The following is a 13,041-nucleotide window of genomic DNA, read 5'->3' as shown; positions in this document are numbered from 1 at the left end:
ACCACAGAGCATACTTAGACAGTACCTTGGCTCTGATACCAATTGTTGCGGAAGCCAAATGTATATAGTGTGAATAAGTCACAACTACTATACCAAAATTATGACAGCCACCAAATAATAAATAAGACAATAAAGCAACAATAAAGGGAACACCAGAATTTACGAGGTTCGGCTAATTTTGTCTACTCCTCGGACACAACCAATATTTTATTTCACTCCAAAAATACAAGTGAAATAATACTAAAGAGAGAAGATACAAATGCCTTAAACAGATGAGAAGGCAAATGAGAGGTGTGTTTCAATCCTAAACATTAGGCATTCTTTTATAGGGGAAAAATCCCTCCCAAACTTAACTCCCAACCAATGTGGGACTTTGGCATTTTGCCAAACTTCAACATTTATATCATGTGGGGTGCGAATACCAGTAAGAGTAAAATAAGGATTAATGTTAAATAGTTTCTAAATATAAAAATATGTCAATCATTACGGGATGGACTATAAGGGAGAGAGTGTCACAATATAACAATTGAGTACTTGATTTGTCTCACTTGTCTACCGAATCTATTGTGTCTATTTGGTATCTATACGTGTTATTCTTTCCTCGCTATCCTGTTAATGGGGCAGATTTACTTCTCTTTGCTTGGTAGCTAATAAAATAAACGGCAAGAACTGAGAGGCCAAGATTACAAGTGTTTATTTTGGATCCTCAGACTTGCTCCAGACTTAGCCGTTGTTCCTATCCATTCTCAAGACAGAGCTGCAAAAGATAGGAAGAGACAAATATATCCATGTTAAGACTTCAGAGTAGATACTCTACAATATGTCCATGATAACAAATCCAGGAGTAGTCTTGCCAAGCCCCAAGCCAGAGCATGCACAGAGTAAAAACAAGTTAGGACTTGTGGTTGGATTGGTTTCTGGTGGTTATGTTTTGGTTTTTGTATGTGTTTTGATGTTGTTTGCATTTTGGAGAAAGAGGAAGTTGAGAGAAGATGAAGACAATGACATCTTTGATGGATCTATGACTCATGAATTTGAAAGAAGCACAGGACCAAAGAAGTTCCGTTACAGTGAGTTGGCTAGATGTACGAATAACTTTGCGCAGGAAAAAAAGCTCGGGGAGGGTGGATTTGGGGGTGTTTTTAAAGGACATCTCAGGGAATTGAATTCCCATATTGCTGTTAAGAGGATTTCAAGGGAATCAAAGCAAGGAATAAAAGAGTATGTCTCAGAAATGAGGATCATCAGCCGGCCAAGACATAGACATCTGGTGCAACTCATTGGCTGGTGCCATGAGAAAAGAGAACTTCTACTTGTCTATGAGTTTATGCCTAATGGAAGCTTAGATTCCCATCTTTTCAAGGGAAAAAGCCATTTTACATGGCCAATAAGATACAAGATTGCTCAAGGCTTGGCCTCTGCGCTGCTGTATCTACACGAAGAATGGGAACAATGTTGTGGTGCATAGGGACATAAAGTCAAGCAATATTATGTTGGATTCCAATTTCACTGCCAAACTTGAGGATTTTGGTTTAGCTAGACTAGTTGACCATGAAAAGGGATCCCAAACAACAGTTTTGGCAGGTACAAGGGGCTACATGGCCCCCGAATGTTACATCTCTGGCAAAGCTAGCAAGGAAACAGATGTATATAGCTTTGGTGTTGTCGCGTTAGAAATAGTTTGTGGAAGGAAAGCTATTGATCCTAAAGCTGGAGAAGATCAAGAATACCTTGTTGAATGGGTTTGGAGCCTTTACCGGATGGGAAATCTTTATGAAGCAGCTGATCCTAAACTCTCATCAGAGTTCAATGGAATGGAGATGAAGCACTTGTTAATTGTTGGCTTATGGTGTGTTCATCCAGATAGCAAATGCAGGCCTTCTATTAGGCAAGCAATTCATGTCCTTAATTTTGAAGCTCCATTGCCCACCCTCCCTCCAAACATGCCCGTGCCAACATGTTGCAGTCCATCGCAATTTCTGCCAACTGCTTCATTGTCATCATCATATGATACCAATCGTCCTGAGATCATTGACGCCCAAATCCAGTATTCAAACAGAGACAACACTGATTCTTCGAATAACACAACAGCTTCTGCAGCATCTTCATTTTCAGCATCAATCTTGTACCCACGTTGATATTGCCTTGCTAAGATATTTTAATCACTGGCATACGGCTTACTTTTGATTGATTATGGGAAAACAAGTACTGCTAGAATAAAAGTGCACCAGTTTAAGTTTCAGGTTGCTCGGTGATTCTTTTAGCGCGTAAAAAGTTTCTTCCTGTCTAACTGATAATGCATGTTGATCTTAGCTTGCATTAAGAATTTCTATCTGACATACTTGTTTTGATGAGCCTAAGATATGCTTGCCTTCATATACAGTTAATTTTCATCTTGCACTCTTTCTTACTTGGCCACAATAGCTATTAGCTTCACTAGCAGGTAAGAAGTTTTTCTCATAGGAAAATCAAGCTCTCCTCTTGTAACCGATCATCATTAATCAGCTTGCTTAATGTTTTCATCCATTCTTTTGAATATTTGCATCCAAAGCAATACTTGTGAACACATAATATTTCAAAAAATTTAGCCAAGGAGATTCTAGGGTTAAAAATTCTAATGCACTAAATTTGATTTAATAATGAGTAGCTTTAAATATTTACAATTATAGATACAGATCATAATGGATGGTTTTCACAAACCAAAATTTGAGAATCATAGAAAAAAAAAATCACATGGGTCAAAAGGTAATGTTGATAACATCCAATTTCCTTAAATAAACAAATAAAAAAAAAAACATACTAGTTGGCTGACCGAAGCTCCCACATTTTAGATTGCTGAATAAAGTCATTCTTCTGCAGCTTTAACACAATTTGATATTCGTGAATTTGTTATTTACACTGCTTGTCCAAGTTGTCGAAGATGCCGAGCATGCTTCTTTCCCATCTTATGGTCCTCCATCACCTTTTCGGACAAGGTCCCTACCTTGCATGTCTCACACCAAAACTTGAACTCTCTATTCTCATGCTCCTTACTGTTTTGCTTTTCATGACTTGTATTATATGAATTCTTTCTCAAGTCACCTGCATTGTCATCCATCAACAAGGATGGTGCATCATCGTCGTTTGGCCTTAACGAGCATTCTTCTGATTTCTGCCCTAGTCTCAGATCATTGCAAGATACCACAAACTGGATGAATTCAGATTTCTTTTGGGAAAGATCAATGTTGTAGGTTTTCTCATTCTTCTCTGCTCTTAACGCAGCCTCCTTCTTTTTGTGTTTCTTTCCTTGGAGATGCTCATTCAGGCCACCTTCGCTTGTAGTACTTACCTGACAATGTGCACAACTCCACTGCTTAACATTTTCCTTTAGAGAACTGCTTACTGAAGGCTTGTTAGCAACCTCTGTTGTTGGTGTTACAACTTCCCATTTTGGTCCAGGGAAAATTGTGTCAGGCTTAGCCTGCACCAATGCCAAAAGAAACAATTCTCATAAACTTAAGCACCTCATAAATGGTTACAGATCTGAAAGCCTATTGACAATTTCATAAACATTAAATGAATGTCGTAAAGCAACACCAGCTCGTACTGAAGTGGTCATATTTGTAGTCATGTAGTGCATGATAATTTAAAGAAATGGACCTTGAGCCTAACTCAAAAAAGCTACCTCATGAAGGGAGGATTATCAAGACCATATAAGATGACCACAACCCATCCCCTCAACCAATGTGGGACTTGACACTCCCCCACATGCCTAGGACGGGAAACAAGAGCGTGGATAACATAATATGGGCGCCCAACATTGAGAAACATAACAACAATGATCGGACGGGTCTAGCTCTGATACCATGTTACCAAACAAGGTATTAGAGGAATGTTGTATGTATCATTTCAAGAGGTTCAAGATACAAATACAATTACAGTGTATCTAAATAAGGAATGAATCAAAGAAGAACATCCTACAAATCTGCTAGCTATATATGGCTATGTACGTTCATAACAAGTCTAATTTATTCTTGTAAGAAATATCTTCGCAAACAGGACCACCCTCTTCACACTCTGCCTGTTTAGGGGCACTAAGAATGTTATATAAGATTTTTGAGGAATGAAAGCATGTGAACAGGTGAAATAATTTTCAGTACAGAAGAATTAAGGGAAAATAAGGGTTTAGTAGTTAACTAAGGAAAATACATAATTTTTGATACTTTATTTAATACAAGACAACTAATAGCTGCAGAACGTAACCAATATTCACATACATACAATAGTTTATGGGTTGGAAGGCACACTACGTCTGCGCAGAGAAGCAATCATAAATTTGCTGGAAATAAGCAAATCTCATCAACTAGTGCATGGTATCACTATATTATGCAAAACATTCAATCAGTACTCAACTGCTAATATAATTTTCAGATTTACTATGAAATGTAAACGCAAAAAAAGCAGCAGCATAAGAAGTTAATGAATGTTTATATGGATTATTATGGAGTAAGGAACAACAGCTGAGACACCTGGCTGGGGGTGAGCATTCCTGCTTTATCACAAATGTCTGTAGCCTTGATCCCTTCCCCGTGATGATTCAAACTATGATCCTTGGACTGCAAATTGGAGATCATCATATTTACACGGAGAATGAGTATTGGAAAGAATCAATTTGATAATGAACTGGCTACTCTTTGATAAAGTAACATCTGACATACCTTGTTTGCAATAAGTTCCTCTAGTGCACTACATTCAATCTCCTCTGCCACAGCCGTAGAACTCATTGTTTTTTGGAGTTTGACCAAGTGCTCCCTCCCTTTAAGATCTGCAGCCGTACAAATTTCGCCAGGGCACCACATGTTACAAGTACCACACCACAGCTTAGAATTATGAACAGAAACATCAGCATATTCTTCAGTTTCTTCGGCTTTTTTTGCTGATAAGTACCTGATAGGTGGACTTTTTCTTTCAATTCTTCATTAGTACTGTGCTCTGATCGTACTGCAGCGGCATGCTTAACTTCCTCCTGCTTAAGCTGATTTGCCTGCTTTGTTGGAACTGCTGTTTCCTTGACCTGTGTTCCTGTCATTTTCTTCTCAATCCAAATTAGATTTCCCCTCACACTTTTAACCTGCAGTCACACAAGGGACATTCTAATCACTGGCAATACCATTTACTTTTGATTGATTATAGAAAAACAACTACTGTCAGAATAAATGTGGTACTGATGTTTACAAAAAAATTATGAGCTTCAACTCTCCCCCCTTTCTAGTGGCTTCAAATGTTAACAGAAAACACAGAGACTCGAGAGCATACTAAGATAAATGAATGTAATGCAAACTTTAAAACAGATTGATTTTACTAAGTACACTAGTTTTAGTTTCAGGATGCTCAGTGATTGTTTTAGCATATACAAAGTTTCTTCTAGATTTAAGTGATAATGCGCTTGATCTCAACGTGCATTATCAATTTCCATCTTGCACATTTAGCTTGTTTGATGAGCCTAATGTTTCCTCCATATACAGTTAGTTTTCACCTTGCCCTCTTCCATACTTGGCCACCAAGAGTATTGAGCAGCTAATTAGAGAAATCTCATGGGAAATCAAGCTCTCCTATTGTAATTGATCATCACTAAACAGCTTGCTTAATGTTTTAATCTATCGTTTTCCAGATAATTGAGCGCAGAATAATATGTGTGAACTGATAATATCCAAAAAAGTAACCAACGAAATTCTAGGATTAAAAACTACAACCTGTTTGGGCTCAGCTGCTTCATGTTTTGCCATGTGTTCCATCGTTTTGATATCTTTCCAAAAGGAACCAGCCCCTTCACACACTATCTGTTTTTTTGGATAACGTAAAGAAAATTTCATCAGAAATCATGCCAAGAAGGTAGTAACTAGTAAGAATTATAAAACAAGGAAAATTTCAATTCTCCACTACGTTCCATGCTATCCAAAAATACCAAATTTGTGTCATGCCCTCTACCATATAAACCTTACACCAACAGTATAATTTTAATAAACATCTATTCCTCACAACCGTCTAGTTTGTGCCACTATGATTGTTATTTACGAGATTTTAAGGAATGACAGCATGTGAATTGTGAACAGACAAAATGATTTTCACTACTAAATCTGTTGTCAACAAAGGAAAATTCACTCTTTGATGCAATTTTTGAGAACACGGATAGCTGCATAATGTAACACGCAACCTATTCCTCATGTTCATTCAATAGTTTATGACTTCGAAGGGACACTGCATCTATGCAATCGAAGCAGAATTCATGAGCTTGATGGAAATAAGCTTAAAAAATTAGTGCATGATATCATAAACATGCACACCATTAAATCCGTACTCAACTGCTAATGCAGCTTTATAACTCAATATGGAGTGAAAACGCCAATAAAGCAGCATGACAAGAAGTTAAAAATTGTTTCATACAGTACTGGGAGCTTGGAACAATATGTAAGCACCTGGCTGGGTATAGGCATTCCTGCTTCATCACTAGCATCAGTAGCCTTTATCTCTTCAACATAATGATTCAAACTATAATCCTTGGACTGCAAATAGGATATCATGATAAGTACACTAACAATGCTTGTTAAAACAATTCAGTAGTCAAGTCAAAGTTGCTATATAATTCAGTGGACTATGTTTACTTTTGCTTCTGTAACGGTGGTAATCTAACTTTTGGTGACTGAAATGGATTAACAGTCCTAATTCTCATATAACTAGCTGATGTACATCAAAACAAGTGTGCGTCCAATTTTTGTATTGAACTGGCTACTCCGTGCTGAAGTACCATTTGACATACCTTGTTTGCAATAAGTTTCACCAGAGCATCAGATCCATTTTCCTCAAGATACCTCTCTGCCATAGCCAGAAACAATTTATAATCGAGAGATGGATCCTCCATTGGCTTGTTAAGCCAGTCAGTGACAATTTGAAGGTTGACAGACAAGCACGAATATAGAAGGCGTTGGTAAACATAACAAGAACCATAAAACTGAGTGATAACAGCGTCCAGTTTCACCAGCAAACATGGATGAATAAGATTTTGATAAAAACAACACGCGCCATTAAACTGAGGTATTACCAACCAACATAAGGTAATTAATTTTATATATGGCCACAGAGGAACCCTGCCAAAGTAAGTGGAAAGACATTAGTATATGCAACATGAGTTGTTACTCGTGTTCAACCCATGTATATAGCACGAATTTTTCGAAATGCTTCAAGAAACTCTCCAGCTCTTGAAACCCTCAACTCACCAAGGGAATTTAAGAAACAGAAACAAGAAGACATATCACTACCAAAATAAAAAAGAGAAACCGAAATAAGTGTATTATAAAATTTGAGGTTCACCTGAAAGTAATAGATTCCGTTCACAATTTGGTTCAATGAGTCAATATGAGGGTATGGTTACCTAAACAAAACGTAATTACCAGAGTGGGGTACAAGCACGAGAATTTGCATGTGAAACATATACTTATCTTTTTGTTTTTAGCATCAAGTAGATAAATGCCTATGAAGTGAGACCACTAATTGAGAATATCATAAATTAATTAACCATTAATGGCATAGACTTTGCTCTTATTTTTCTTCAAAGACACAGGAAATATTTGCCAATAATCTAACAATGAAGTGTCAATATTGGCAAGAGTACCTATTTCCATACAATTTAAAGAGGGTGAGAAAAGGAACACTTGTACAATAAACGCTACAAAGTACACCACATTACCATTCAATAAGTTTCTCAAATATGTGCTCGAACAGAGAAATAAAGGAAAAGATGGTCCAATATGTAACTAGCTTCCTCATGTGATACTCAGAGCCAGTCTCAATCGCTCGGATTGAAGCACATCTGCAATTCCGCAAAAAAATTGGTGAATATTACCAGCAACAGAAGAGATAAATAATACACCAAGTAACTAAATTTGGACAATCGAAGCATTCAATACTTGAAATTTTGAAATGGCTTCGGGTGCATTTGGCATGGAGAAAAACATGGCAAATGTTTCCATAAAAATGTATTGTAAGGAAAATGCTTCCTGTAAAAAATTCTTTCTCCGAAAAATCATTTACTAGATTATTTAATTGGTTGGGTGTAGAAGTGGGTGACATGCTGAGGGGATTTAGCATGCAAGTTACGGGTCTGAACCCAATAGCTTTGGCTCAGACCCTTATATGTAACAAATTCTAATAAATAAGTACAAATAATTAATTTTGAAACCAGTATACCAAATGGGCTGTTGGTAGAATTTCAAACTCGAACCCACAAAGTTCGAATCCTATATTCGTCTCTGGTGACACATGGTAATGGTGTAAGTCGGCAGTTGGGATATTTTTAAAGAAAAAAGGCTTCCATCCATATATGGAATTGTAAGATCACATACTATATGTCAACACCCTAGGGTGTGCATAGCCCGGTGGTCAATGGGGTGGGAGGGGAACTATGAAATTTTAGGTTCAAATCTCAAAAAGGAAACAAAGAACACTAAAGTGATTTCATTCTATCTGCCTAAGCCTTGGTGGGCATAGACCATAATTACTCGATACTCGTGCTGGATACCTAGTTGATTAGTCGAGATGCACCAAGCTAGCTCGAAAACCACAGTGTCGAGTGTTGGGTTAATCTGAACCCAGTATTGTAGCCGCGGAGCATAAATTTATGTGTAAAAAATCATTAAAATTGCAACAAAGGGTAGGTCTGAACCCATAACTTTAAAAATACAATGGGTTCAATGCTAAAAACCTTAAAAGTTGAACCCACGTAATCCAAATCCTCGATCCGCCTCTGAAAAACCACCATCGTCATAAGGGGAAAAAAGGATAGCATACTGTGCCATTAAATGGCATTACAAAGAATAAAGTAAAGTGAGTAAGGAATAATGGAAAGTTCCCCATACTTACAGAGGATATCCCAGAGCAAGTAGAGGCCTGCAAATTTGGTACAGCATGAAAACAAGAGTATAAATATACAATCACATACATGCAAAATAAGTACTTGAATAGTTAGAATCATCTAACTATGTATAATAGGGAAAAACAATAATCAGCACTAATCTGCAAGCTGCAAAGCTAAAATCTTCGTTTTTGCCGCCTTCTTTACTACTTTCACAAGATTTTTTATACCCAAGTTTCCATTTTTACCAAATAGCACTATAATGGAGAAAGTAAACGAACTTACCAAGCTAAGAAATCGATTATTAGAAGTGCAAATCCGAGAAAACCCATTCTGGAAAATTTTCTTCTCAGCTGGAGTTGTCTGAAGTCGTTGAGTTTCTATGATCAGTGTGAAGAGGAAAAGCAGTAAACAGTTTTCGAAATAGGTCTTTTCTTATGCAGTAATAACAGAAATACCCTAATAATGGTAACTTTGGAAAATTAATAAAATTGACCTTTCTTTTATCCCGTTAAATCAGATATGTGCCCTAACACTAATTTTTTTTACACCAAAAATAGAATAATCATATATTGTATTCAGTTAAATTATAGTACTAAGTAAAACTTAGTGTATATAACTTAAAATATTTTAACAAAAAATATTCTATATTCTACTTTTTTATGATAAGCGGTAGGTGCTTGGGGTCAACATTAATGCTTCACCTGTAAGCTTAAAAGGATTTTTACGAAATTTCAGTGTTTACTTGCTTTTATGGTATTGTACTTCATAGCTTTAGCCTTTATCACCTTTACCGAAAGAGTAGCCTTTCTCACCTTTACCATTTCTTTATAGTTTTGAAATGGTAACTCATTAATCAAATATTAATAAAAGAAGAAAAAGAGGGACTAAAATTCAAAAAAAAAAAAAAGGAACTTGCTTAGAACAAGAACTTCGATCAATTGTTAACGTGATACCTAAACATTTTAAGTACTAAGTATTCTTTTTATCAACCAACTTTATATAGCAATAAAACTAATTACATGAGTCTACTAATTAATTGTTATGATAAATATCACATTATGGTGGATGTCTACTTTTCTTCCATGATTTTCATTTCAAATGCTTAATGACATATTCAATGACATATTTTGTATGTTCAATGACATATTCCATAACATATTTTCTTCACTTTCTATGCATATATAAAGGCCTTGTAATAGATAGGAAAATACACACAATTAAAGAAGAAAATCGCTTCCTTTTCTCTATCTTTATTTTTGTTCATGTTTTACTAAATTGCTTTTATTTCTTGTTCATGTTTTACTAAATTGTTTTTATTTTATAACACGTTATCAGCACGAAGTCTCTAACCTCAAGGTTGAACTCCACTTCTTACGAGGTATATCTCTATGATTTACTGTCAAAATTATCAAGCCTAATAATTCTTTTGTTAGTTTTTTTCCAGATATACATATGAGTATATTCCACCAAATGAATACTGGTTCCTTTATTTATTTATTTTTTCTTGTGATGTTTCATCATAATATAAACTTGAACATCATTTTTTTTATTCATGAATATAGTACTGACAAAGATCGATGAACAAAAGTGTAAATCTTTTGGAAAATAGAAATAATCCTTCTAACACAATGGAAAACAGAAATAATCATGAATCTCATGACGTTATAGTAAATATTCCTAGTAATAATCTCATAGCTAAGAGGAGCTAATAAAATTTCATTATCCAGTACATTGGGAACAATAGACGTATAGACGAATATACCATTATCATTCATTTTGGATTGGTATACCTAAATATCATACAGAATCAGAAGAGTTTAGTGTAATCGTTTCTTTACGCTATTATCCTAATAATTTCTAATTATTTATCTTCTTTGATAGTCTTCACTATATCGAACTTGTCAAAGCTTGAGTTTGTGGCACTTGATATTTCTGGAAAGAACTATCTATCATGGGTTCTCGATGCTGAGATTCACTTAGCTGCTAAAGGCCTTGGTAACACCATTACTCATGGTAATGAGGCATCAAACCAGGGCAAAGCGAAGGCCATGATTTTCCTTCGCCATTATTTGGATGAAGGTTTGAAGGTTGAATATTTAACAGTGAAAGATCCACTTGAATTGTAGACTGGCCTAAAGGAAAGGTATGATCACCTTAAGGCTACGGTATTGCCAAGGGCTCGATATGAGTGGATGCACTTACGGTTGCAAAAATTTAAGACCGTAAGTGAGTATAACTCTGTTGTATCTCGAATAACTTCCCAATTAAAATTATGTGGGGAAGTTATGAATGATGAGGATTTACTGGAAAAGACTCTTACGACTTTTCATGCCTCAAATATGGTATTACAGCAGCAATACCGTGAAAGGGGTTTTAAAAAGTATTCTGAATTGATATCATGCCTTCTGGTGACTGAGCAGCATAATACCTTTTTGCTGAAAAATCATAAAGCCCGTCCCACAGGGTCATCTCCGCTTCCTGAAGCGAATATGACAGTTAGACGTGATAAGTCTGGAAAAAGACAGAATAATAATCATGGCCATATGAATGTACGTGGGCATGGCAATGGTAAGAGACGATATAATAGTCGTCATCGTGATGGTCATGGCAAACGAGAAAATAATATGAGTTCTCAAAACAATCCTTCACGAGGCAAAAGCGGTAACTGCCACCGATGTGGCATGAAAGGTCATTGGAAAATTGAATGTCGTGCACCTGAGCAATTTGTCAGGCTTTATCAAAACTCCTTTAAAAGAAATGCAAATAATGTTGGAGCATCTTCTGTTAATGCTCCAGTGGAGTCACATTTGACCTTTAAAAATAATTTTGAGGCAGGCTTTCAAACAAAAATGATGACAATACCGAGGCAAATCTTGCTTTGAATGATGATGATTTTCAAGGTCTCGATGATATTACTCGTTTGGAAGTTGAAGACTTCTTTGGAGATCAAAACTAATGTTTGATCATTTTATTGGGAAATGCAATTATGTTGTTATTTTTATTTTCGGTGTTTTTGTCTCGTCTGAAGTTGTTTTTATTTTCAAGTAGTACTTAAGTTGGCTTATGTTGTCGTTAGTGATGTTAGTTGTTTCCGTATTTCTCATGATGTATTTTTTTTTATGAAGAAATTAAAATTCCCCAGTCTTCAACTGGATCCAAGATGAGTAATGAAGATTTATGTCTTTTGGATAGTGCTACAACTCACACAATATTAAGAGAAAAGAAATTTTTTTCTTATTTGTTTATGAAAAGGGCCTATGTTAATACAATATCCGGTAGTACAAAGTTGATTGAAGGCTCTGGAAGAGCGGCCTTATTATTACCCGGAGGAACGATATTAACTATTGATAATGCATTGTATTGTAGTAAGTCTCAAAGAAACTTGTTGAGTTTCAAAGTTATTCGCCAAAATGGCTACCATGTTGAGACATCAAATGAAGGAAAGGTTGAATACCTTTATGTTACTACAATAAAAGCGGATAAAAGATATGTGCACGAAAAATTCCCCGCATTTTCTTCTAGATTGTACCACACAAACATTGGTGTGGTTGAATCACATGTCATAGTAAATAAAAAGTTTACTACTTCTAATGATTTTATCATTTGGCATGACCGGTTGGGCCATCCCGGTTCTAACATGATGCGCAGAATAATAGAGAATTCAAATGGGCACACATTGAAGAACAAGAAGATTCTTCAATTTAAGGAATTCTCATGTGCTGCTTGTTCTCAAGGAAAATTGGTTATTAAACCAACATCAGCTAAAGTTGGGATTGAATCCCCTGCATTTCTGGAACGTATACAAGGTGATATATGTGGGCCTATACACCCTCTATGTGGACCATTCAAGTATTTTATGGTCTTGATAGACGCATCTACAAGATGGTCACATGTGTGCTTATTGTCAACTCGTAATACGACATTTGCGAGACTATTGACCCAAATAATAAGGTTAAGAGCACAATTTCCAAATTATGCAATTAAGACAATTCGTCTTGATAATGCTGGTGAATTTACATCTCAGGCCTTTATTGACTATTGTATGGCCACTGGAATAAAAGTTGAGCATTCGGTTGCTCATGTTCATACTCAAAATGGTCTAGCAGAATCATTGATTAAGCGCCTCCAACTAATAGCTAGACCATTGCTAA

The 13,041-nt window shown here is 36.0% G+C and overlaps 1 protein-coding gene and 1 pseudogene across 3 annotated transcripts; one reads left to right on the top strand and one right to left on the bottom strand.

Annotated features, from left to right (window-relative positions):
- The first annotated feature begins 692 nt into the window (after positions 1-692).
- LOC107801025 (L-type lectin-domain containing receptor kinase IX.1-like) lies at positions 693-2,210 on the top strand (annotated as a pseudogene).
- A 390-nt stretch (positions 2,211-2,600) lies between these two features.
- Positions 2,601-9,325, bottom strand: LOC107801026 (uncharacterized). 3 transcript variants are annotated; one of them, XM_075254273.1, is made up of 11 exons: positions 9,173-9,325; positions 8,896-8,922; positions 8,738-8,779; positions 7,724-7,846; positions 6,797-7,124; positions 6,456-6,542; positions 5,733-5,819; positions 4,927-5,110; positions 4,698-4,804; positions 4,509-4,595; positions 2,601-3,460 (listed from the first exon to the last, which is right to left on the bottom strand). In XM_075254273.1, the coding sequence occupies exons 1-11, from the start codon at positions 9,217-9,219 to the stop codon at positions 2,894-2,896; spliced, it is 1,686 nt and encodes a 561-aa protein (XP_075110374.1). In that variant the 5' UTR covers positions 9,220-9,325; the 3' UTR covers positions 2,601-2,893. The 3 variants fall into 3 exon arrangements, with proteins under 3 accessions (XP_075110374.1, XP_016479775.1, XP_075110375.1); XM_016624289.2 differs by lacking the exon at positions 8,738-8,779 and having other exon boundaries at positions 9,173-9,324; XM_075254274.1 differs by lacking the exon at positions 8,738-8,779 and having other exon boundaries at positions 8,892-8,922; positions 9,173-9,284.
- Positions 9,326-13,041: the final 3,716 nt, after the last annotated feature.

Source organism: Nicotiana tabacum, chromosome 5, assembly GCF_000715075.1.
Source record: "Nicotiana tabacum cultivar K326 chromosome 5, ASM71507v2, whole genome shotgun sequence".
In the NCBI taxonomy this organism is placed as follows: Eukaryota; Viridiplantae; Streptophyta; class Magnoliopsida; order Solanales; family Solanaceae; genus Nicotiana; species Nicotiana tabacum.
This window is presented reverse-complemented; position numbering and strand designations above follow the sequence as displayed.